Below are 26,842 nucleotides of genomic sequence, written 5' to 3' on the forward strand. Positions count from 1 at the left end.
TCGAGTGTATTTCCTCAGGAGCCGATCAAGTGCATCCCCATACACCCCCGAGGACCGGGGCTGGGGGGACTCAAGAGTGTAGTGGAGGCAAAAATGGGCGCTGCCTCGGAGGATGTATCGCTGCGGGGTGGGGGGTAAGCCGCCTGCTCGGAAAGCTCCGAGAAAGCGCCTCTGGGGCTGCGACCGTCTGCCTGAAACCCTCAACCCTGCGAGGGGCCGCGGGTGCCCCATGCAACGCGGTCTTCCAGGCGGGGATCAGGTTTCCTTAGTAAGAGAAGAGGCTTAGCGATAGATGCACCCGGTTCAGACGCTGCTTAGCTCAGAATCTCAATCAGTAAATCCCGAGTTCAAACTCCAAGGACAGTAGCAGCAAGGAAAGCTGCTACTGATTGTATTTGAGTGGGGCCGCCGGGCATTTGGGGTTCTCAGGACCTTGCGCAGGCTGTAACTGCGCTAACGGGGTGCACGCTTGAAAACCAGCAATAAAATACACCGCCCTCCGTATCGAGGAACTAAAATGAATGGAAAGCTGGCAGCCTGGGATTCAACTAAAGGGGTACCGCGAACCCCTTTAATCTAAGGGCTTTGTACATATAGCGTATGGAGTTGAATGTACTCTTTTTCCACCAGGAGCGCTCGTTTAAGCGGCGATATAGAATTTCCCTTTCTTTGCTTCTCTGAGAGAAAAGGAAACATTTCTGTATACACTCGTAGTGTTCCCCTGGAATAATACTAATATTTGCTTTTGTCATAATACAATACAAAAATTACAACGAAGCAATATGTTGGGCGGATGGATGCTGTGTGACAGCTTCTTCCAAATTTGCTGCATGGGGGAAATTTCTAAAAGGCTCCTAGTTAATTGAATGAAATGTGAGTTTTCACAGTGAATTGAAAAATCAGTATTTGCTTTGCTGGAAGGGGAAAATAAAACAATATCACTGGAAAACAGCTTATTGACACTTTTTTCCCCTACAGCTTTAGGTAAATATATACTGATGGGGGTCTCAGAAAACATTTAAATATTACACATTTTTTACTCTTTCAAAACGCTCTCAAAAATAAGGATCTCAACCATTCTCTTAAAATCCCCTCTGTAATATATTTCTGAAATTATATTCCTAAAAATGTAACATTTCTAAAAGAATCGTTTCTGTTTTCAGTGACCATTTTCATGAAAATGGAAATCAGAAAATGTATTTTGCTAGAGATGGACCACATTATTTGGTACAAATGGCACAGGGAATGAGAATAATTTTGATGCAGACTAACATACATGTAAATATATGTATGATACACATTGTCCGGTTTTCAACATTGGAATTTAAATAATTAAACATCCCTTTCTCCCAGTGGGTTTGAGATGATTTCACTTTTGAAATATAATTACTTTGGGGCACCAGATCCCTTCGTTTTTCCACTGCATCCTTCCTGTGTGTGAACGTTTCCATGGGATCCTGTGGTTGATATATGACTATTTCACAAACTTTATTAATCAATTTACAACTTACAAGTAACAAACTGGGAAAGAATTTAATCTTTTTAAAAATTAGGGATGCTTGGTAAGCATTTTGCTCATAAAAATTTTTCATTAACACTGCTATAGCAAAAGTAATAAACAAGGTTATAACACATAGAAGCCAAGCTGTTTTTTTTTTTTTTTAGAGAGAGAGTTATATAGAGTCATTTAATAACAGCACAATGTATCTGTGGTAAACGCTGTAGAACCGAGGGTATCATTTAAGGCTTCATTGGAATGTTTTATACGTTTGACATTTACAATATGGAAAACATTTTAAATATTTTTGAATCAGCAAAAAAAAAAAAGTCTTGATTATTTGGGTTAATAGAGATACACAGGTAAAATGTCATATTTATGCATATATGAATATGCATGTAAAGAATATAATTTGGAATCTAACATACAGTGAACGTCTCTAGATGGATTCATTCCATGAACACATTCTGAAAGAGTAGAAAATAGGAAAATAAAAATAATTGTGTGAATATATTGACAGCAAACACCAAATTTACTGAAGTTGATTAATTGTAATTGGAACCAATGCCAGTGTGAAAACTAAATCCCCTCTCTCATTTTTTTTTGGAGCTTGTTGCCTCTCACACTTTTTAGCACTGGAGATTTTTATAGCATATTGTCCAACTTTGGGTCAAAAATAACTTAAAACAGTAAATCATCATATAAAAAATGAACTGTTACATATGCATATGGTTTTTATGTACCTTCTACCAATGTCTCTCTTTGCTAGCTAATACTGAGGTCTTTATCATTCATAGAATCACTTCTTTTAAGCTCTATATGGAATGCAAATGTGATTTATTTCATGAACATTAAAACTATATTTGGATAATATAGGGATGGATCACAATTCAAAGTGAAAACCAAACCCAAAGGGGAAAGGTGGGAGGGGGTATAAATTAGGAGTTTGGGATTAACATATACACACTATAAGATACAAAACAGATAATCAATAGGGACCTACTGTATAGCATATGGAACTCTAGTCAATATTCTGTAATAACCTATATGGGAAAAGAATCCGAAAAAGAATGGATATATGCGAATGTGTAATTGAATCACTTTGCTGTACGCCTGAAACTAACACAACATTTTAAATCAACTGTACACCAATGTAGAATAAAAATTAAATTGAAAAAACATTGTTGATAGGTAAGGAAAAGCAAACAACAACAAAAGCTCCCAAACCCTAACTTAATACAAAAACATTAAAAAATCTGTGACATACTAGAAGCTAAATGCAAAAAAGTAAAAATACAAATAGTTTTCAAAGTGATAAAAATAACAATTTGGAATATATCTTCTAAAAGAAACTAGTAGACAAACATTATGATCATTTACTTCCAATGATAAGATATTTTAGAAATATTTTCTTCCCACTTGACTTCCTTTCTTTCCCTTTGATAGGAGGGCAGATTGCTTATCCTGAAAGCTTTCATTCTTAAAGTGACAGATGATATCAATTGTTACTGAAAATAATTGTTAGGATAATTTCCACATATGGATCACCTACTATATACTATATAAATAATTGTTAGGATAATTTCCACATATGGATCACCTGTACAGTTACAGGTAAAGTCACAGGTAAATCCATTAAGTAAAGCCATATGAAGCTATTTCTCTTTCCCTTGAATATCTATGTATAATGTTCTGAATTTGAAATGATTTCATTAGCCTTGTTATGGATAATGGTCAGAACTGATTGATTAACATGGAGGAAACAGCATTTTTCAAAGCCTTAAGATCTGAACATTTCAAAGACTGCAGACTGAGAGCTTTCAACTCCACTGCACCATATTAGTATAATATTGCTTAAATAAAACCTTTAAGAAAGGAGGTAATTATTTCAGATTTCCAGATGCTGTTTAAATAGGCAGGAGAACAAGATTTTCAGCTCCTTAGTTTTATGGCTTTGCTAAGCAAAAAGGGCAACTTAAATAATAAGGGGTTCTGAAGGACTGCCCTGTGATGAAAAATGAAAGGAATTAAGTATGTATAGTCTCAAAGGAGGCTTCCCTGGTGGCTCAGCGTTAAAGAATCCACCTGCCAATGCAGGAGACGTGGGTTCGATCCCTGGGTTGGGATGAAGGAAATTGTCATCCACTAAAATATTCTTGCCTGGGAAATCCCATGGACAGAAGAGCCTGACAGCTAGAGTACGTAGGGTTGCAAAGAGCTGGACACGACTTAGCAACTAAACAACAACAAAATTCTCAAGAGAGCCTTCTTAAAGACACACACACACACAAGATTGTGGTTTACAAGTACATAAAGTGACTCCACAAAAATTTTTTAAAAACAGAGCAGAGAAAGTGTTATTTGCACTAATTGTGAATGTTAAGGCAGAAAATAACAAATACACCCTGAAGTTAGTAAATTTAGTTTTAATAGGCGTGGGGGTCGGGGGAAATTCACAGCAGTAAGATTGACCAGACAGTTGAGTTTATGCTAAAGAGACCTAACAGAATTAACCACCCTGGAAATTCTCTCCTGAGACCCTGAGAAGCCTTTCCATGTCTGAGACTGAGAAATAGGAGAAGCAGAGTGGAAAGGCAAGTGTTTTGTCTACACACCTAATATTTCAGTGATTCTGAGAGAAGAGCCAAGAATTTTTTTTATTTAACCTAAAAACAAAGGCAGAAGTGAGAGGACTTTGAAAGGTGTGCGGCGGTCTGTTGAGAGCTCTTTTTGTTTGTCCTGTGTCAGTAGCTTCAAGGAGACAGCATGCATCATTAAGCTGGGCGGTAAGAGGGGAGAGAGGAGGCAGGTGTCTGTACCCGCAGTCACACCTGTAGGAATTTGAAATGATTTGCCCAAGGAGTTGTTAATGATGCTAGAACCTGAGCTGTAAGAGAAGAGAGGTCTTGGGTATTCACAGCAGTGAGAGCTGACTTTGACCAGCGTTCGCTTTCAGTCTCTCCATGGCTGCTGTATGCCAGGCCATGGCCAAAAAGCTTACCTTGCCCAATTTATTCCTTGCAACAACCCCATTCCCATTCTAAAGACCAGAAACCTTACACTTGGACAGTTTAGGAAATCTGCCCAAAATTACTTCACTCTTGGTTCTCTGTGGATACGCACACATTCTCATCCCCACATCTGGGTCTACACACGTGATGAGCTATGTTTCTTTTCGACACAACTATGTATTTTTATCAGTGTCCTTTGTAGCCTTCTGAATGATTAAACTGATCTCATCTTTGACTTTTATCCTCCCTTGTCTCAAGGTCTCTATCAGAAAATAGCCCTGAAATTCTTTACTGAGCAGAATCGCCAAGTATTTAGGATTCATATCCCGAGGTTATTTCTGGCCATCTACAAAGTTTGAGAGCAGGTCAAGGTCCCTTTGGCCAATAAGTGGGAGCTGTGGAGTATCAAGCCCCCAATGAACATGTGTGTAGAGTCCAGGAAGCTGGAGGGAGCACACACAGGGATTGACATCACCTGGTGGGCTTTGAAAAGACCTGATTCTTGGTTGGAGAGATTATTGATTTGACTCTTGGAGGTCATGTAGATTTTCACCAGGTGGTCAGTAAGGCTTGGGGGTGCCTGGGGGGTTGGAAGAGAAGCCTTTCCAAACAGAAGGATGAGCATGAGAGAGGCACGGAAGACGTTATGACACAGACCCACAGCATAGTTGGGGCGTAAGTTGGGGATCAGGTTGGGGTGTGGCAGTTTGTAGGTGACACAGCCCTGGCAGACACAAACACAGGCAGGTCAGAGGCAGCTTACACAACCTAAAGCAACCTGAACTTCAATGTGAGGGCAGCGGGTTCTCTCAGAGCCTGGAAATCTGGGAAAGAACACGATGGAGATATATTTCAGGAGAATAAATCTATCAGAAGTGGACAGGTGAATTAGATGGAGTAGAGAAGGAGCAGACAAGCTACAACCTTGCCAAGCAAGACTTGTGAGCATTTAGGTGAAAAAAATGGAGACTGAAAAGGGGGGACTGAAGTGAGGGAGAGGGATGGACCTTCCCCCATTTCCCGCCCATGTGCCATTAGGAGCAGTCAAGACCAGTGACGATGGGTTGGACGTGGACATCAGCAATCAGCTTGGAACGGACAGGACAAGACACTGGTAGAATAAACAGGAGGAACCAGTGTTGTGTAAGCTGCAAAGTTGGTGATCATTTGCTAGTTTGGCTGCAATAGAAAAGTAGCACGCCAAGCATGCCTTCCCCTCCTCTTATTGTTTGGGGAGACACCGCCTGCGTCCTTATGAGTCTCTGTTTCTGGGGTTCAGGGGCAGGAAGCCACATGCCTAATTCCCTGTTCTCCAAAAGTCCTGTCTGTGATAAGGCTGATAGTTTGACCTCTGTCTGCTCTGCTTGTTTGCCTGTCTCACAGTTGGTTCTGGATCACGGGAGGGCAAGGGTGTCTTGCACTGGTCTCCCTCAAGCCACCTCTGTAACTGTCTCGTTCTCTTCTGATATCACCCTCAGCCCCTCACAAACACATAACCGCTAGGGTCTGAATGCTTTGCAGGGAGGTTCCCTCCTCTTCAAATCCTAGACAGCCCCATGTAAGCAATGTGTACCCCAGGCCCCTGGGGACCAGGTCAAGTGCAGACTCTGATTCACTAGGTTTGGGCGGGGGGACTGAGGTCCTGTATTCCCAGCAAGCTCTCTGTGATGCTGCTGCTCCTGGTTCAAGGACGCCACTCAGAGCTGGCAAGGCCAGCAAAAATGATGCCCAGCACCCACTAGACTGCAGTGTCAAAAAGGTGATTGTAAACAAATTGCAAATCGTCGTGAAATCTCTCTCTGATTGGACTTTTGAAATGAATGTGTTGGACTGAATGTCTGCCTCCACCTAGCCTCCAAACTCATATGTTGAAGCCCTAAACCCTAATGTGATGGTCTTAACAGGTGAGGCCTTTAGGAGGTCATCGGGTTTAAATGAGGTCATGTGTGTGGAGTGATCATGATGGACTTAATGCCCTTGTAAGAAGACACTGGAGCCTTTCTCTCTCCTGCTCCCTGCCATGTAAGCACACAGCAAGAAGGCAGCCAAGTATTAATACAAGCCAGGAAGAAGGGTCTCACCAGAACTCAACCATGCTGGCATTCTGATCATGGACCTCCAGCTGCCAGAGCTGTAAGAAATAATTTTCTGTTGTGGAAGCCACCCAGTCGATAGTATTTTGTTACAGCAGCTGGAGTTGCCCAAGGCAATCATGATTATTGAAGCTCCCTTTGATCAGTGCATCAAACCTCACACTAAAGTCTTGACATGCATTGTTCCATTTAGCCTTCTGGCAGTAAACAATCCACCATTACTCCCTACATTTTACAGATGAAGAAACTGAGATGCAGTTATTGGCCAGTTTGCCCCTACATTGCCAGTCATAGCCAACCAATTCAACCAGCTTGCAAGATTCACATCATTATGTCATTGTCACTCAAACTTCTTTACTAGTTCTTGACAATTTACCTTAAATCCTGTGGGCATCTCTCTTATTCTAGAGCAGCACTGTCCACTAGAAATGTAATATGAGCCATATATGTAATGTAAAATTTTCTAATAACAACATGAAGAAAGTAAAGAGAAATGGGTGAAATTAATTTTGATAATAAATTTAAACTGTACAAAAAAGATCTTCACGACCAAGATAATCATGATGGCGTGATCACTCACGTGGAGCCAGACATCTTAGAATGTGAAGTCAAGTGGGCCTTAGAGAGCATCGCTATGAACAAAGCTAGTGGAGGTGATGGAATTCCAATTGAGCTATTTCAAATCCTGAAAGATGATGCTGTGAAAGTGCTGCACTCAATATGCCAGCAAATTTGGAAAACTCAGCAGTGGCCATAGGACTGGAAAAGGTCAGTCTTCATTCCAATCCCAAAGAAAGGGAATGCCAAAGAATGCTCAAACTACCGCACAGTTGCACTCATCTCACACGCTAGTAAATTCATGCTCAAAATTCTCCAAGCCAGGCTTCAGCAATATGTGAACTGTGAACTTCCATATGTTCAAGCAGGTTTTAGAAAAGGCAGAGGCACCAGAGATCAAATTGCCAACATCCGCTGGATCATGGAGAAAGCAAGAGAGTTCCAGAAAAACATCTATTTCTGCTTCATTGACTATGCCAAAGCCTTTGACTGTGTGGATCACAATAGACTGTGAAACATTCTGAAAGAGATGGGAATACCAGACCACCTGATCTGCCTCTTGAGAAACCTGTATGCAGGTCAGGAAGCAACAGTTAGAACTGGTCATGGAACAACAGACTGGTTCCAAATAGGAAAAGGAGTATGTCAAGGTTGTATATTGTCACCTTGCTTATTTAACTTCTATGCAGAGTACATCATGAGGAACGCTGCGCTGGAAGAAGCACAAGCTGGAATCAAGATTGCTGGGAGAAATATCAATAACCTCAGATATGCAGATGACACCACCCTTATGGCAGAAAGTGAAGAGGAACTCAAAAGCCTCTTGATGAAAGTGAAAGAGGAGAGTGAAAAGTTTGGCTTGAAGCTCAACATTCAGAAAACGAAGATCATGGCATCTGGTCCCATCACTTCATGGGAAATAGATGGGGAAACAGTGGAAGCAGTGTCAGACTTTATTTTTTTGGGCTCCAAAATCACTGCAAATGCTGATTGCAGCCACGAAATTAAAAGACGCTTACTCCTTGGAAGGAAAGTTATGACCAACCTAGATAGCATATTACAAAGCAGAGACATTACTTTGCCAACAAAGGTCCGTCTAGTCAAGGCTATGGTTTTTCCCATGGTCATGTATGGATGTGAGTGTTGGACTGTGAAGAAAGCTGATCGCCGAAGAATTGATGCTTTTGAACTGTGGTGCTAGAGAAGACTCTTGAGAGTCCCTTGGACTGCAAGGAGATCCAACCAGTCCATTGTAGAGATCATTTCTGGGTGTTCACTCGAAGGACTGATGCTAAAGCTGCAACTCCAATACTTTGGCCACCTCATGTGACGAGTTGACTTGCTGTAAAAGAGTCTGATGCTGGGAGGGATTGGGGGAGGGAGGAGATGGGGACGACAGAGAATGAGATGGCTGGATGGCATCACCGACTCTGTGGACATGAGTTTGAGTGAACTCCAGGAGTTGATGATTGACAGGGAGGCCTGGCGTGCTGTGGTTCATGGGGTCGCGGAGAGTCGGACACGACTGAGCAACTGAAATGAACTGAACTGAACTGATCTGAACTTAGTACAGCCCAAACAATTTCAACATGTAATCAATATTAACGTTGTTTATAGATATTTTACATTATTTTTCTTTAGTAAGTTTTCAAATTCCTCCATGTATTTTGTATTCACAGTGTATCTCAATTCAGTTTCTTTGTGTTTCAAGCCCTCAAATGTCAGAAGGCCAGTGGCTACTGTATTAGACTGTGCAGTTCAAGGGCGATCACTCAAAACACAATTCCCTCTGAAGAGCAGTTTTGCTGCTGTTCAGCTTGTGCTCAAGCGAGCCCTGTTTATAACCTGCTATTAGCAAAGGCCATTAAGTAATGCATCTTTCTTGACTCATATTTTCCCTCCGAGCTGTCCTGAAGTTCAGAATTTTATTACAGCATCACTTGATTGGCTGTGTCATAAGGACACACACATACCCGGTGAAAACAACTAAGCTGCAAAGATTAGGGACCACTGTCATTGCCACCACTGCATTTTCACAGCCATGGATGAGCTATGGGTCTACCTCATGCATTGCTTGTTTCCACTTAAAGTTTACCAGCCACTGATGGCACAGCCTATACAATATGCTTTGGTTTCTTCGACTCTGAAAGAATACTACTAAAGAATCTCTTGACCCTTTCTTTTCCAACACCCTTGTGCTCCATGAAATTAGTACAGGCAACATGTATTAGAACAAGAGGTTTTATGTTTACCAGCCCATGACTTCAAAACAGAACTGCAAAGTGATAGAGGGATATTCTCAAATAGTGGCTGAGTGTTGAAGAGTCGATGCTTTCCAATTGTAGTGCTGGTGAAGACTCTTGAGAGTCCCTTGGACTGCAAGGAGATCAAACCAGTCCATCCTAAAGGAAATCAACCCTGAATATTCATTGGAAGGACTGATGCAGAGGTTCCAATCCTTTGACCACCTTATGTGAAGAGCTGACTCACTGGAAAAGAACCTGATGCTGGGAAAGACTGAAGGCAAAAAGAGAAGGGGGCAGCAGGGAATGAGATGGTCGGATGGCGTCACCAACTCAATGGACATGAGTTTGAGCAAGCTCCAGGAGATAGTGGAGGACAGGGAAGCCTGGCATGGGGTCGCAAAGAGTTAGACATGACTTAGTGACTGAACAACAGCAAATAAACAGGTTTATTTTGAAGTACTGCATACAGATTTTAAAACAAAACCAAACCACCCAAGATATCAATTTGGAAGCCATCTTCTAGTTTAAATAATGAGTTCCCATCAGTGGTGAGTTGGTTCCTGGCCTCAGCTGTGGAGTGGGCCCACCTGTTTTTCTTCTAGTTCTCAGAAGCAATAACAAAGAAGAAATATGGAGCCAGGTTTGTAACAGAAACGACAGGTCCCACCTCGTAGCTTTGGTTCCTTGGGGGCTGTTGGAATCTGTGAAGCTCCAAGCATCTCTTAGGAGCCAGCCGCCCTGGCCTCCACCCCTCGGTGCTGGGCTTGGATGGGACCCAGATCTCCCCCACATTCTCTCTTTTGCTGTTCAGTTGCTCAGTCGTGTTCCACTCTTTGTTGGCCCTGTGGACTGCAGCATGCTAGGCTTCCCTGTCCTTCACTATCATTTTCTTTGGCTCTTTAAATGAAGGGCTGAGAAACCACTTGTGACACATAAAATTAGTTCTCGGAGTGACTTCCCCCATCCAAGCAGTATGGAAAGTACCCAAGCGTCTAGGAGCTTCTCAAAGTCCACGACTCTTGAGAAACACACTTGAGTGTACACACTTTTCTGTGGCTTTGAGTCCCCCAACTGGGGAATGTTACAGCAGTCAAGTTTTCTAGCAGATCACAGAAGTAGCTTCTACTTAAAAAAATTACTTTCGGAGGCTGCTTTAGACATTTTAATTAATATTTTTAAAACCATTTCTGCCATTATGAATTAGAAACAAAATACAAATTTTCTACAAATTTATGGTTACTAGGGGATGGGGTAGGGAGAGGAATAAATTGGAGATTGGGATTGACATATACACTAGTACTAAATACACTATATTGCTGTAGAGTAAAGGGAACTCTACTCAATACTCTGTAATAACCTATACTGGAAAAGAATCTAAAAAGAAAAAAAAAGTGGAGATATATGTACATATATACACCTGATACAGTTTGCTGTATAACTGAAACTAGCATATTATAAATCAACTATACTCCAATAAAAGTAAAATAAAAACAAACAAAAGAGCCCCCAAAGAAACTAAAAAGAAACAAAACACACGTTTTCTAAGTTGAGGAAAGAAAAATAAATGAGAATGTCTGAATGAATATTTAGGAATTTCAGTTGTCATTTCCCAGGGTTCCTTCAACAGGGGACTCTCCTCCCCACAGCGAGCACTTTATTTTATTCTTTGTGTTTATAATTTATCTTTACTCTCTCACTGGGGCAGTTATGACAAGGGAAGGTCTGACTCTTTTCCTTCTGCATCATTTATGTTTAAAAATAGCTAGGTGAGTCAGTTTAACTGGTTCTTGAACTGCTAGACACAGGGAGGAGGGTTGGAGGTTAACTGTAGGTCTGTTTGATTAGTCACTTTGTGCTGGCCTCAGTTTCCTCCTCTGAAAAATGAGAGCCCTGGACAAGCTTTTCCAGTTTTGTATTTAAGTGCCACTTGGAACTGTGAGAAACTGACCTGGTCTGATACTGATGAGGTCAGCATATGGCTGGAGTGAACTTGGATTTTGAGTGGGAAGGGGAAAGAAAAGAAAAAGGGAAACATAGCATCAATTCAAGACAACACATTTTAAGAATGTTACCAGTTTACATAGGGTTCCTCCAACTGCACATATGTCATTTCTATTCATACAAGCAGGCCTGAGAAGCTGTGATTTAAATACACACACAAATAACTTTGAGATTCTCCATCTTCTGGAAAATAACAGAAATACATTGCTGTTCTGTACTGTAATTTACACAGGACTGAGGTCAGAGAGGCACTAGCAGTAAAGAACCCTCCTGCCAATGCAGGAGACATAAGAGACTAGAATTCGATCCCTGGGTTGGGAAGATCCCCCGGAAGAGGGCACGGCAACCCACTCCAGCATTCTTGCCTGGAGAATCCCATGGATGAGGAGCCTGGCGGGCTATAGTCCATTGGTTCACAAATAATTGGATACAACTAAAGCAATGCAGCACAAGATTAGAGAGAAGTAGATATTTACTCATAACTATTACCTATAATTTATTACCACAATTATTTAAAAATATTAAAATTCATCCTTTTTACTAATTCTGTTTTCTCTATGTCAACCCAACTAGTGAGGTTTCATTCTATACTGTATTATAAAATGATCACTAAAACATATGCATATATAACATACTTTAATTCTTTTAGAATAAATAGCTACAAAGTTCATCATCCTTATTATTACAACTGTGCATCATATTGGAGCTTTTTTTCCAACTGAAATAAAAAATTATCTATCTATGATCCCGTATAGCCTGTAGAGAAATTTCTCCAAATATAGCAGAACTGTCTAGAAAGAGAATGTAAAGGCCTGAGATAAACCTTAGGTGCTGACTCCCCAGTCTGTCCTGAACATGGAAATATACCTAAGAATCAAGAGTAAGCAGTGATATTTAAAATGGATAACCAACAAGGACCCCCTGTATAGCATAGGAAACTTTGCCTAATGCTGTGTGCCAGCCTGGATGGGAGGGGAGTTTGGGAGAGAAAGGACACATGTATGCATATGGCTGAATCCCGTCACTGTTCACTGAAATGATCACAACATTGTTTGTTAATCAACTATGCTGCTGCTAAGTCGCTTCAGTCGTGTCCGACTCTGTGCCACTCCATAGATGGAAGCCTACCAGGCTCCCCTGTCCCTGGGATTCTCCAATCAACTATACCCCAATACAATTTTTTTTTTTAAGTTTAAGAATTCTTTTCCTTCTTTATAAAGTTTTTTTTTTAATTGAAGTATAGTTGATTTTTGAGGCTTCCCTGATAGCTCAGTTGGTAAAGAATTGCCTGCAAAGCAGGAGACCCCAGTTTGACCCCTGGGTTGGGAAGATCCCCTGGAGAAGGGAAAGGCTACCGTATTCTGAAGAATTCCATGGACTATACAGTCCGAAATCAGATTGATTATATTCTTTGCAGACAAAGATGGTTAAGCTCTATACAGTTAGCAAAAACAAGACCAGGAGTTGACTGTGGCTCAGATCATGAACTCCTTATTGCCAAATTCAGACTTAAATTGAAGAAAGTAGGGAAAACCACTAGACCATTCAGATATGACCTAAATCAAATCCCTTATGATTATACAGTGGAAGTAAGAAATAGATTTAAGGGACTAGATCTGATAGAGTGCCTGATGAACTGTGGATGGAGGTTCATGACATTGTACAGGAGACAGGGACCAAGACCATCCCCAAGGAAAAGAAATGCAAAAAAGCAAAATGGCTGTCTGAGGAGGCCTTACAAATAGCTGTGAAAAGAAGAGAAGCGAAAAGCAAAGGAGAAAAGGAAAGATATAAGCATCTGAATGCAGTTTCAAAGAATAGCAAGGAGAGATAAAGCCTTCCTCAGCGATCAGTGCAAAGAAATAGAGGAAAACAACAGAATAGGAAAAACAAGAGATCTTTTCAAGAAACTTAAAGATATCAAGGGAACATTTCATGCAAAGATGGGCTCGATAAAGGACAGAAATGGCATGGACCTAACAGAAGCAGAAGATATTAAGAAAAGGTGGCAAGAATACACAGAAGAACTGTACAAAAAAGATCTTCACAATGAAGATAATCACAATGGCGTGATCACTCACCTGGAGCCAGACATCTTGGAATGTGAAGTCAAGTGGGCCTTAGAGAGCATCACTACGAACAAAGCTAGTGGAGGTGATGGAATTCCAATTGAGCTATTTCAAATTCTGAAATATGATGCTGTGAAAGTGCTGCACTCAATATGCCTGCAAATTTGGAAAACTCAGCAGTGGCCATAGGACTGGAAAAGGTCAGTCTTCATTCCAATCCCAAAGAAAGGCAATGCCAAAGAATGCTCAAACTACCGCATAGTTGCACTCATCTCACACGCTAGTAAAGTCATGCTCAAAATTCTCCAAGCCAGGCTTCAGCAATATGTGAACTGTGAACTTCCATATGTTCAAGCAGGTTTTAGAAAAGGCAGAGGCACCAGAGATCAAATTGCCAACATCTGCTCGATCATGGAGAAAGCAAGAGAGTTCCAGAAAAACATCTATTTCTGCTTCATTGACTATGCCAAAGCTTTTGACCGTGTGGATCACAATAGACTGTAGAACATTCTAAAAGAGATGGGAATCCCAGACCACCTGACCTGCCTCTTGAGAAACCTGTATACAGGTCAGGAAGCAACAGTTAGAACTGGACATGGAACAACAGATTGGTTCCAAATAGGAAAAGGAGTATGTCAAGGTTGTATATTGTAACCCTGCTTATTTAACTTATATGCAGAGTACATCATGAGGAACACTGGGCTGGAAGAAGCACAAGCTGGAATCAAGATTGCTGGGAGAAATATCAATAACCTCAGATATGCAGATGACACCACCCTTATGGCAGAAAGTGAAGAGGAACTCAAAAGCCTCTTGATGAAAGTAAAAGAGGAGAGTGAAAAGGTTGGCTTGAAGCTCAACATTCAGAAAACAAAGATCATGGCAACTGGTCCCATCACTTCATGGGAAATAGATGGGGAAACAGTGGAAGCAGTGTCAGACTTTATTTTTCTGGGCTCCAAAATCACTGCAGATGCTGATTGCAGCCATGAAATTAAAAGACGCTTACTCCTTGGAAGGAAAGTTATGACAAACCTAGATAGCATATTGAAAAGCAGAGACATTACTTTGCCAACAAAGGTCCGTCTAGTCAAGGCTATGGTTTTTCCAGTGGTCATGTATGGATGTGAGAGTTGGACTGTGAAGAAAGCTGATCACCGAAGAAATGATGCTTTTGAACTGTGGTGCTAGAGAAGACTCTTGAGAGTCCCTTGGACTGCAAGGAGATCCAACCAGTCCATCCTAAAGAAGATCAGTCCAGGGTGTTCATTGGAAGGATTGACGCTAAAGCTGAAACTGCAATACTTTGGCCACCTCATGCGACGAGTTGACTCACTGGAAAAGAGTCTGATGCTGGGAGGGATTGGGGGAGGGAGGAGATGGGGACGACAGAGAATGAGATGGCTGGATGGCATCACCGACTCGATGGACATGAGTTTGAGTGAACTCCGGGAGTTGGTGATGGACAGGGAGGCCTGGCGTGCTGTGATTCATGGGGTCTCAGAGAGTCAGACACGACTGAGCGACTGAACTGAACTGAACTGATACAGTCCAAAGAGTGTCACAAAGAGTCGGACATGACTGAGAGACTTTCACTTCACTTTCACTTCATAGTTGATTTATTCTATTAATTCCAGCTGTATAAAGTTGTTTTTAATTATGCTTTCCCAATGAAATGTCATTTTATAATTAAAAATAAATAATATTATTTATAAAAATAGTGAAGGAATTGTTGAGATAGCTGTGATAGATCCATTTTATTGATAAATTAAATCATAAATTGCTAAATGTTGATCTTAGAGTGTTTTTCCAGGCACTCAAAATGAATCTTTTTGTATTAATCCTTCTGTCTTCAGACTTGAAAAACAGAAGTTTGCATGGAATAATGGATTAAAAGACTATCATTATCCTACTTGCTGTGAGGTCATGGAATTATATGCCACGAAAACTTGGAAATTTTCATGTTATAGCATGCAATAGAAAAGACCTAAAAGAATTTGCAACAATGGAAGCAATCATTCTATGAAATTACATTTCCTAAGTTTCATAAAAATCTTAAGATCTGCACTGTAATGTTTACATATTTTTAGATTACAATAATACTATTAAATAATATATAATCGATGTTCCAGTAATAATCACATTTCTATGGATAATGTTCCAGTCAATGAAGTAAGATAATAACAATTCTGTTAACAACTAATAGGGACATATTGTATGACACACGGAACACAGTCAGTATTTTATAATAACTAAAAATGGAATATAACCTTTTAAAATCTGTATATAACTGGATTGTACAACTGTAACATATATATTGTACAGCAACTGTATGTCAATTAAAAATCTGTTTTAATTAAAGAAAACAATTTTGGGGAAGATTTCTTAGGAAACATATTGCCTATTTCTCAATCAAACAGTAGTCAAGTCAGATTTAAACTTAAGGATAGGATTGTCTTAGACTTCCTTAGAAAAATGCTATGCATGCATGCTCGATTCAGTTCAGTTCAGTCGATCAGTCGTGTCTGACTCTTTGTGACCCCATGAATCTCAGCATGCCAGGCCTCCCTGTCCATCACCAACTCCCGGAGTTCACTCAAACTCATGTCCATCGAGTCGGTGATGCCATCCAGCCATCTCATTCTCTGTCATCCCCGTCTCTTCCTGCCCCCAACCCCTCCGAGCATCAGAGTCTTTTCCAGTGAGTCAACTTGTCGCATGAGGTGGCCAAAGTATTGCAGTTTCAGCTTTAGCATCAGTCCTTCCAACGAACACCCAGGATTGATCTCCTCTACAATGGACTGGTTGGATCTCCTTGCAGTCCAAGGGACTCTCAAGAGTCTTCTCCGGCACCACAGTTCAAAAGCATCAATTCTTCGGTGATCAGCTTTCTTCACAGTCCAACTCTCACATCCATACATGACCACGGGAAAAACCATAGCCTTGACTAGACGGACCTTGGTTGGCAAAGTAATGTCTCTGCTTTTTAATACGCTATCTAGGTTGGTCATAACTTTCCTTCCAAGGAGTAAGCGTCTTTTATTTTCGTGGCTGCAATCAGCATCTGCAGTGATTTTGGAGCCCAGAAAAATAAAGTCTGACACTGCTTCCACTGTTTCCCCATCTATTTCCCATGAAGTGATGGGACCAGATGCCATGATCTTTGTTTTCTGAATGTTGAGCTTCAAGCCAACCCTTTCACTCTCCTCTTTCACCTTCATCAAGAGGCTTTTGAGTTCCTCTTCACTTTCTGCCATAAGGGTGGTGTCATCTGCATATCTGAGGTTATTGATATTTCTCCCAGCAATCTTGATTCCAGCTTGTGCTTCTTCCAGCCCAGCGTTCCTCATGATGTACTCTGTATATAAGTTAAATAAGCAGGGTTACAATATACACCCTTGACGTACTCCTTTTCTGATTTGGAACCAGTCTGTTGTTGCGATGGCACCCCACTCCAGTACTCCTGCCTGGACAACCCCATGGACGGAGGAGCTGGGTGGGCTGTAGTCCATGGGGTCGCTAAGAGTCAGACACGACTGAGCGACTTCACTTTCACTTTCTGTTGTTCCATGTCCAGTCCTAACTGTTGCTTCCTGACCTGCATACAGGTTTCTCAAGAGGCAGGTCAGGTGGTCTGGTATTTCCATTTTTTTTGCTGGCTCCAGCAGCGTGCACACTGTCATGTCCAACTCTTTGTGACTCCATGGACTGTAGCCCGCCAGGCTCCTCTGTCCATGGGATTTCCCAGGCAAGATTCCTGGAGTGGGTTGCCATTTCCTCCTCCAGGGGATCATCTCAACCAGGGATTGAACCCAAGTCTTTTTCGTCCCTTGGGTTCCCACATTGATTGGCACATTCTTTACCACTGAGCTACCTGGGAACCCTGAAAAATGCTACAATTTAAACCTACTCAAAAAAATGAAACAAATTTTTCTGTCTTTTTTGAAAGAATAATGGTGCTGATTCTAGAGAGTTCAGTTCAGTTCAGTGACTCAGTCATGTCCAACTCTTTGCGACCCCATGAATCACAGCATGCCTGTTTACCTCTTCTTAAAAGGTAGAGTGGAAGAGTGAAATAATCTTTAATGAAATTACAGCTGAAATATAACTATCTGTTAGGTAATTGCCAATTTGTACTTCTATGTTCAATGAAAGCAGTCTACAGAGATCATCCAAAACTTATTAGAAATGATTAAATACATAAACTCCAAGACTTTTTGTCATATATTTTTGCAGAATTGGTAGTTTTTTTTTTTTTTAATAGCAAGAGCAAAGGAACAGATGACAGTCCAAATATGATGACAAATAAACCCCTGAATGAACTCAGGTTTTTTCTAGTTGAATTACTGATTTGGAAGTTCACTAATGTTTCACAACTATAAAATGACTAATTCTTATTTCTCTTGTCACCTTAACAATGCCAATTCCATGACTATACCCAACCGAAGGAGAATTTCACAAGTATTATTGGGAAATAAAGTACTCCAGGGTAAATTTTGAAAAGGGGCATGTAGTAAGTATTTATATAAAAGTGGATTTGAATAGTTTTTAAAAAGCATTCAATTACAAGAAGTTTTTTAATTGTCAAGTTCTCCATTTAAGAAGTATCTCACTTTTTTTTTTTTTTGAGAAAAATATCCCAGATCAAGTCTATTTCCTTACCACTTATGAAATAGGAAATATTTGTTTAGCTAAGAACTCTCTTTTGCTGAAGACATGAGATAATGACATGGACTTCTAAGAGGAAAGAAGCAAACTTTACCAGGGTGCCAGTGAGGGCCCTCCTTTGTCCCTGTAAGCACCACGATGAGCTGTCACCCTGCACTGGCTCCAGGGTTAGCACAACCTGAAGGGAGAGTGACCAGAAACTGCCTAGTGCCCTCAGTGCAGGAGACCTAGGCAGACAGACCCCTTCGCTGGATCCACACACGGTTCTGGAGATCACTATTCAATACTGGCACATTAAACAATGACACGAAGTCAGGTTTTACCCCTCACTAACCAAGCTCGCAAGAGAATTCATTGCTTTTCTTTTTGCCTCAGGCATCTATAGGCTAGCCATTTCTATTCTGTTACTGAAATGATTTTCCCCCATCCTTCCCAATTAGAGTGGAAAAGGGTGAAGATATCAGGTTAACCCTTTGCTTACCGGGAATGAGACGGGAACTCACATGGAAGCTGGATGCTTTCTTTTCACTTTTGTATATGATTTATTTTTCTAATTATGGTAAATGATGTTTCGATTAATCATACTATCTCCCAAAGACACTCCTTTAGCAAAAATGTGATAATACCTTAAGGTAAAGCAGGAAAAAAACCCCAAACAAAACAAAAGCCCCCAAAACAAAACCCAAACTTCTTTTACGAGAATGTTATTGTTACTTATCATCTTTATGTGTTCTAGAATTCTTATGAATAAAACTAGATATAAATTTGGATACACCCTAAGAAGTTACAGCAACAAATGCACACTTCTTCCCTGTATTACAGGGAATAGATACAGTAAAAGTGGAATTTTTTGTTTGTTTATCCTAAGGTTGAAATATCTGGAGCTAAACAAGAGAAGTGTGGATAAATATTTAGAAGCATCTGAGACACCTGAAACTTACTAGGTAAGCTCTCCCCTCCACAAATCTAAGAGTAAAAACTTCTACAGAAAAATATCTTCTCTTTGTTGATCTTTAAAATTTTGGCATGTTGAAATCCAAAGTACATAGACTTCAAATAACTCCTCGGCAGAAACCTGTGAAACAAAAGTCTTTTCTCTGCTGAAGGTCTGTTTGTTTCACTTTCAACATAAGAGAAAGGAGCATTTCTGATGTGTGTTATAAATCAGCAGTCCCTCAAAAAGCAAAACTCCCCATGGGACAAATTTTTGGATATTTAAAAGCAAATATAATTTTTTTCTTATTTTTTTAAGGAAAACTAATATATAAGTGTTTATATTGACTTAGTAGGTTGAATAAATAATTGATCATATCAGGAGCAACCTGCAGTAGCTCAGGACACACAGCGACGTTGGATTTTGGCTATGCTAGGTTTTAACAGGTTTGGGGGATTCATTTACCTGAACACAAGAGAGTAGGTCACTTGACCTCTGGGGATCCCTCGTGTTACTTGCCTCTGAGAACAGAGAAAGCTGTAGAATTGATTCATGAAATCTGAAAGCTTTCTTTACACTAGTGAACGAATAAGAAGGATCGGTAACACTCATTCAGAACTGGAGCTGCTCTGAGGCCCAGGCAATGGGACAAGGGCTACCCAGGACTTGTTGCTGTTGTTCAGTCGCTAAGTTATATCTGACTCTTTGCGACCCCGTGGACTCCTGCAGGACACTGGGCTTCCCTGTCCCTCACTTTCTCCTAGAGTTTGCTCAAACTCATATCCTTTGGGGCTTCCCAAGTGGCGATAGTGGTAAAGAAGCTGCCTGCCAATGCAGGAGACTAAAGAGATGCAGGTTCGACCCTCTGGTCAGGAAGATCAGCTGGAGGAGGACATGGCAACCCACTCTAGTATTCTTGCCTGGAGAATCCCATGGACAGAGGAGACTGGAGGGCTGCAGTTCATAGGGTCGTAAAGAGTCGGACACGACTGAAGTGACTTAGCACGCTTGCGTGTCCATCGAGTCAGTGATGCGTTATCTCATTTAATTCTCTCCATGGTCTTACCGAGTTTGGAACTCTTACCCCCTTAAGTCTAAAGAAGTTTAAGAGCTTGCCCTCGGCCACGTAGAGATGGAGCAGCGAAAGGAAGAACTTGACTGGCTGCACTGAGAAGTCAGTCTCTGAATTGTATGTATTTTTAATAAACTTGCCGTCTTCACGTTTCTCACCGAAGAAGTTTCGTAGACAGTGACTTTCCAGAAGGACAGCCTTTGCTTCTGCCAGGCCGCCCGTCCCCAGTCCAAGGGCATGTGGAAGCAGGTCCCCTCGAGGAATGTGACACCAAGAACTGAGCTGCTTCCGAAGCTCTGAACTCAGAGAGATGGATTAATATTTCAACGGCTTATTCCAGAATGGTACTTAAGGATGAGAGCCCATCTCAATTTGGGTTTGAGCCCAGGGCCTTACGGTTTAAATATAAAATGCATTAAAGCCCTTTATTTAGAGAGCCAGATGCCATTTTTAGGGAGCAGCCCCGGTTCTCCTTCTGACTTTGTTGGGAGTACAAAGCAAATAGGTGTCTCAGGGTTGTCATTAGTATTCATTATTTATTAGGACTTGATGGTGTACTCATAGCCCGGAGGGTCATGATCTGCCTGCAGTGCAAGGCTTGACCCTAAGGACAGTGCTTCCCTGGTGTACAGGCTTGCGGGGTGGGGGCATTCTCGACAGAGCAAGAAAATCACAACAGGAGGAAAACACACAGCATCACCTGTGGAGGGGTCAGGGACTCAGCTGTACTTCTCTGATTTAGAAAGCAGCAGAAGGACATTGCCTTGTGAAAAGCTTTTTAACAGTGACTTCAAAATCATAGTCTGTGACCCATTCAATGATTTCAAATGAAACAATAATAATAACAACCATAACAGGCTTCCCTGGTGGCTCAGATGGTCAGGAATCTGCCTGCAAGGTAAAAAGTCCTTGGGTCAGGGAGATCCCCTGGAGAAAGAAATGGCAACCCACTCCAGTATTCTTGCCTGGAGAACTTCATGGACAGAGGAGCCTGGTGGGCTACAGTCCATGGGGTCACAAAGAGTCGGACACAACTCTAATAACTACTATTACTGTTATACATATGCAAGAAAGAGAAGCAAAAGAAATAGAAGGAGATAAATTAAAGAGCACTTCACAAGTAGTTAGAACAAGTATTGCTTCCTGGCCCTTTTTTCAATTGCTAGAACCATCTCCTGAGTCATGGTGGTGGTGTTTTAGTCACTAAGTCGTGTCCAACTCTTTGCGACCCCATAGAATGTGTAGCCCACCAGGCTCCTCTGTCAATAGAATTTTTACCTTCAACTTACTTCCTATGGTCACTTGCAATTCAAAAATGTTTGAAAGCTTCTGGCCTAAAATGTCTTTTTTTCTTGATACTTATTTTGTTAAAGTGACTTGGTGGGGGAGCCTCTGTGAGTCTCTGTGGGTCCTCTAGCCTGGCTGTGCCTCTGTTACCTCCCTGGCCAAGTTTAGAGCCTCTGACACTGGCAGAAGGTTTACAGAGAAGACCCCTCTCAACCATCACTGCTGAAGCACTTGGAAAAACCTGACATGATCATCAGAAGTCAAAGATTATTATAAAACAAATCAGAGGGAAACTGTTTTGAAGGCCACTTTTCCGTGGAATGGCCTCTGATCATTTTGAGAGGTGAAGACAGTTTGAGCAAACATTTTGAACAATCTATTCATTGAACTGTGGTGCTAGAGAAGACTCTTGAGAGTCCCTTGGACTGCAAGGAGATCCAACCAGTCAATCCTAGAGGAAATCAATCCTAGCTATTCATTGGAAGGACTGAGGCTGAAGCTGAAGCTTCAATACCTTGGTCACCTGATGCAAAGAGCCGACTCATTGGAAAAGACCCTGATGCTGGGAAAGATTGAGGGTAGAATGAGAAGGTGATGACAGAGGATGAGACGGTTGGATGGCATCATCAACACAATGAACATGGGTGTGAGCAAACTGGGAGAGATAGTGAAGGACAGGGAAGCCTGGTGTGCTACAGTGTATGGGGTCGCAAAGAGTCCAACACAACTTAGTGACTGAACAACAATGAACAATTCATTTTATACAGAGAAAAAAGGTTCCAAACAATGAGTGGTTTTTCCCAAATCCCCTAATAGTGACCCACCTGGGACCTCTGGACCGGTGAATTAATGTCCTGTCCCCAAACCTGCTACTGTTTCAATAGCCTTGCTGTTTCTCCTTTTAAAACAGGGATAGTCTTGTGAAATTTTATTTACAGAAAATTTACAGCTCACGAAAAAGTAAATTGATTTCTTCCCTTTCAAAGTGGTTTCCTGATTGCAATCACATAAACTAAACTCCAGCTCCCAGAGAAATTGCAGGGACTGAGTATTAAATCTCCAAGGAGAGATAACTGAAAATCTTTGGGAAATCTCAAGAAATAATGAAATAAGATGCAAAAAAGGAATATGACTCAACTACTACCTGAAATGTCAATCAGGAAGGGATTTTTACAATTGTATTGGAAAGGCAGAAGAGAGAACATCTCTTTTCTCTCTTTGCCCGTCTAAACTGAAAGTAGTGAACCAAAAACATGTCACCCCAAAATGTCCCATTTGTCTTTCCAGTGGGGGGAAAATGTGCTATAAAACAAAAGACTTGGATGATACAGCAAGGTCGTTGCTCAATGCTATGTTGTAACACTACTTTAACTGTCACTGAGGGCCAGGATGGCAAATATTGCATCAACTCCTCTGCAAGGTGTTTCCTGGGCTTTGCAGACAGGGTTGTTCAGGGGCGGTGCAATCTATTCTTGTGGAGGCCAGATAAAGCCTTGTGCTCTGGGCCACTATCTTTCAGTGCTGAGGCTGTAGATAACACAGTTTCACACCCGCTGCCCAAGTCCTGCTTTCCCAATTTGTAAGTCTTTATTGCTAAAGTCTTTTGTGTGTGTTTTATCAGACACATTTTATCATCCTTCTCCAAATGCCCTTTGTCAAAGTCAGCCTTTGAACTTCTTTTGCATATACATCGAATGTGACCAATGATGCAGTATATGTAAAGGCTTATCTTATAATTCGAAAGAAAGAGGAACAGAGTCATTGATCTTTCTGCTATAATAGACTTTGGGGGGGGGCAGTGTGTGTGTGTGTGTGTGTGTGTGTGTGTGTGTGTTTGTACAAGTGGGCATGGATGCTGGAGGCACAGGAGGTATAATCTTGTTATCTATCTTTTTAGATATTATGCAACAGATTACTCTAAGCAAATTGTTTGTCTTTTTTCTGAACAAATTAAACCTAAACATTAAGGCAGCACAAAAATTGCTATAAGCCTGTTTTGGATGGTGCTAAAAGATGGGGCTGACCTCGGGAGTCTTTTCACAGGACCCCCTGTGTGGACAGCACACCAGGACAACTCCATGTTCCTTTTTCTGTGCAGTTTGTGCACAAAAAAATGATTCTTGCTCTCCTCTCATTTGATATGGGCACCCATCCTCACAAGAGGGACTGATGCTCTCTCACATCATTTATGGGCTTCCCTGGTGGCTCAGATGGTAAAGGATTGGCCTACAATGCGGGATACCTGGGTTCAGTCCCTGGGTTGGGAAGATCCCCTGGAGGAGGGCATGGCCACCCACTCCAGTATCCTTGCCTGGAGAATCCCATGGACAGAGGAACCTGGCAGGCTACAGTCCATCACATCATTTTTATCTCCTTTACACGGCAAGCAGATGGAATTCATTTGGATCACACCAGAAAGGTTTATAACTTTGTCCCTCCCTTCTCATTTGTTTTCTTGCCTGGAAAATCCCAGGGACGGAGGAGCCAGGTAGGCTGCCATCCATGGGGTCGCAAAGAGTCAGAGATGACTGAGCAACTTCACTTTCACTTTCTCGTTTGTTTTAAGCAAAATTTCAACACTGCTCTGTGAAAATCAACCAGAAAAGGAGAGGTGGGGCCAGATGAGGGTGCACTGTTCCCTTCTGGGACACAGAGGCAACTTCTTTTGAAAAAAAAAATATATATATTTTATTTATTTATTTATTTGGCTGTGCCACGCAGCTCATACGCTATACCCAACACAGAGAAGGTTGACTGCTTATGGGGACAATATTACACTTCTTTAAAAGATAGACAAAGATCATGGCATCCAGTCCTATCAGTTCAGTTCAGTTCAGTCGCTCAGCCGTGTCTGACTCTTTGCTGCTGCTACTGCTAAGTCACTTCAGTCGTGTCCGACTCTATGTGACCCCACAGACAGAAGCCCACCAGGCTCCCCCGTCCCTGGGATTCTCCAGGCAAGAACACTGGAGTGGGTTGCCATTTCCTTCTAATGTGTGAAAGTGAAAAGTGAAAGTGAAGTTGCTCAGTTGTGTCCGACCCTTAGCGACCCCACAGACTGCAGCCTACCAGGCTCCTCCATCCATGGGATTTTCTAGGCAATAGTACTGGAGTGGCTTGCCATTGCCTTCTCCGTCTGACTCTTTGAGACCCCATGAATCACATCACTTCATGGCAAATTGATAGGGGGAAGTGGAAATGGTGTTAGAATTCATTTTCATGGGCTCCAAAATCACTGTGGATGGCAACTGCAGCCACAAAATTAAAAGACACTCGCTCCTTAGAAGAAAACCTATGACAAACCTAGATAGTGTATTAAAAAGCAGAGACATCAAATTTGCAACAAAATTCCATCTAGTCGAACTATGGTTTTTCCAGTAATCATGCACAGTTGTGAGAGCTGAACCAAAAAAAAGCTGAGCACCAAAGAATTGATGCTTTTGAACTGTGGTGTTGGAGAAGACTCTTGAGAGTTCCTTGGACAGAAAGGAGATCAAACTGGTCCATCCTAAAGGAAATTAAGCCTGAATATTCGTTGGAAGGGCTGATGCTGAAGCTCCAATACTTTGGCCACCTGATGCGAAGAGCCAACACATTGGAAAAGACCCCGATGCTGGGAAAGATTGAAGGCAGGAGGAGAAGAAGGGGACGATAGAGGGTGAGATTAGATAGCATCACTGACTCAATGGACATGAGTTTGAGCAAACTCTGGGAGTTGGTGATGGATAGGCAAGCCTGGCGTGCTGCAGTCCGTGGGGTCACAAAGAGTCAGCCATTACTTAGCGACTGAACAACCACGACAAAATCAAACAAACATAGATAACAGGTCTCATATCCTGCATGTCCCCGAGGGAGATGCAGAGGATGCTGAGGGCTGAGATGAGTCAGGAGGGTTGATCGTGGTTCTCTGGTGCCAGCCAGACCATCCTTCCTTCACTGGCGTGAAGGTGAGCTTCTCTCAAGGTTGGGAAGAGAAGCAGACACGCCCCGTGAAGATCCAAACCTGCTCTTTTGAGTTCTGGGTCCTCTCACCAAATTTCCTCACTTTTCATCACCTCTTTCCCTGTTTCTTTTTTCTCCTCCTTTTGAAAGCTTCCTTGCTGCCTTGCATGTGGGCCACTCTGCAGTGTCTTATGGTGGAAAGAACACCACCAGGCCAGTATGGACAGTGAACCAACGGATTCGGTTCTAAAGAAATCGAAATGTACACCAACTGACCCTGAAATCAGCTTCCATCAACCAGCTGGACTCCTGGCTTAGCTCTCCCTTCCCCAGGGACTCACAGACATCTCTCATCCTAGGCTGGCCATCCTGGAAAACCAAAGCTTCTGGGTGGGGTCCTGAGTCATGCCTCGTGGCTCCCTGGTGTCTGGCAAGTGAGCAAAGAGCTCGGCTTCTGTTGCTCCCTCACCTTCCCCCCTCCCCGCTAGCTGGAGGCTCTGGGCTCTCCCAGGTCCAGTTTTTCTCCTTTCCTGATCCAGTCGTCAATGACAGAGATCATTTTTAAGACATACCTACTTTTTCTAGTGGGGAATTCACTTCGGCTTCTGGGAACTAAGAACAAATGAGCTGGTTCTTTCTGAAGTCAAGAACCACATAATGAAAGCAACATGCGGAGGCGGAAAGCTCCCTTGTGCATTGTCCTGTCCATCATGAGTCCTCAATGTGGCACTAAAGCTCCCTGTCCCCCATGGAAACCCAGCACCAGACAGAAGCCTCCCCACCTACCCCGGGGCACACGGGGCAGAACCCTTCCCAGTGGGTATCATCCTTAGCACTGGGCACTACAGGTGGGCTTGTGAGTGAATCACACACCAGTTGGGACTCCTAATAAGCATGTTGGCACGGTGGTTGCCATGACCTCCTCCAGGGGATTTTCCTGATCCAGGGACTCTCATTAAGTACTTTTATGAACGAATGAATGAATGGACCATGAATGATGAGGACCAGTGGCAGCCACCTCCTCTCTGGCCTGCTGTGCCCTGAGGCAACCCAGGTCTCATATTGGTGGGGGGGAACTGATTGCAGGTGTGGAGTGGTGAAAAGGCATCTCCCTTTATGACTTGCTTCTTTTAATCTCCGGGTCTCAGTCTGGGAGCCCAGGGAACTGCCCCTCTGTTTCTGACTCTTGTTGCCTTGAGGGTTTTGGATGTTGACCTGGTCAGCAACCTGAAGAAGCACCTCAGATGGTCTGTGAGTTTCAGACACAGCAATAATCACAGCTGGCCCGCAGCCAGAGGAGGAAGCATCCTACTAACAGGAGCAGAGGATGCTTTGCTTATGCAAATATATGGTTTCTTTTTTCTCACTCGGATGGTAAAGGTTTCTGGTTAAATCAAAACCAAAGAACATAGAAAGCCTAGGCCCTCATCCTACAACTATAGACCATTGTTTCCCCCTGTTTT

General features: G+C 42.1%; 1 protein-coding gene across 3 annotated transcripts in view; it reads right to left on the reverse strand.

Moving 5' to 3' along the window:
* Positions 1-26,842, reverse strand: part of RUNX1 (RUNX family transcription factor 1) — a 282,173-nt gene that overhangs the window by 104,612 nt on the left and 150,719 nt on the right. For 2 of the 3 annotated variants that reach the window (XM_055416010.2, XM_055415993.2), the window contains exon 3: positions 1,927-1,965. The exons of the other annotated variant lie outside the window; for it this stretch is intronic. In XM_055416010.2, the coding sequence (XP_055271985.2) occupies positions 1,927-1,965 (39 nt within the window). The remainder of the gene's footprint in view (positions 1-1,926; positions 1,966-26,842) is intronic. 3 annotated transcript variants of the gene reach the window in all.

Source organism: Moschus berezovskii, chromosome 1, assembly GCF_049115385.1.
Source record: "Moschus berezovskii isolate FMDL1 chromosome 1, NW_MosBer_1.0, whole genome shotgun sequence".
NCBI lineage: Eukaryota > Metazoa > Chordata > Mammalia > Artiodactyla > Moschidae > Moschus > Moschus berezovskii.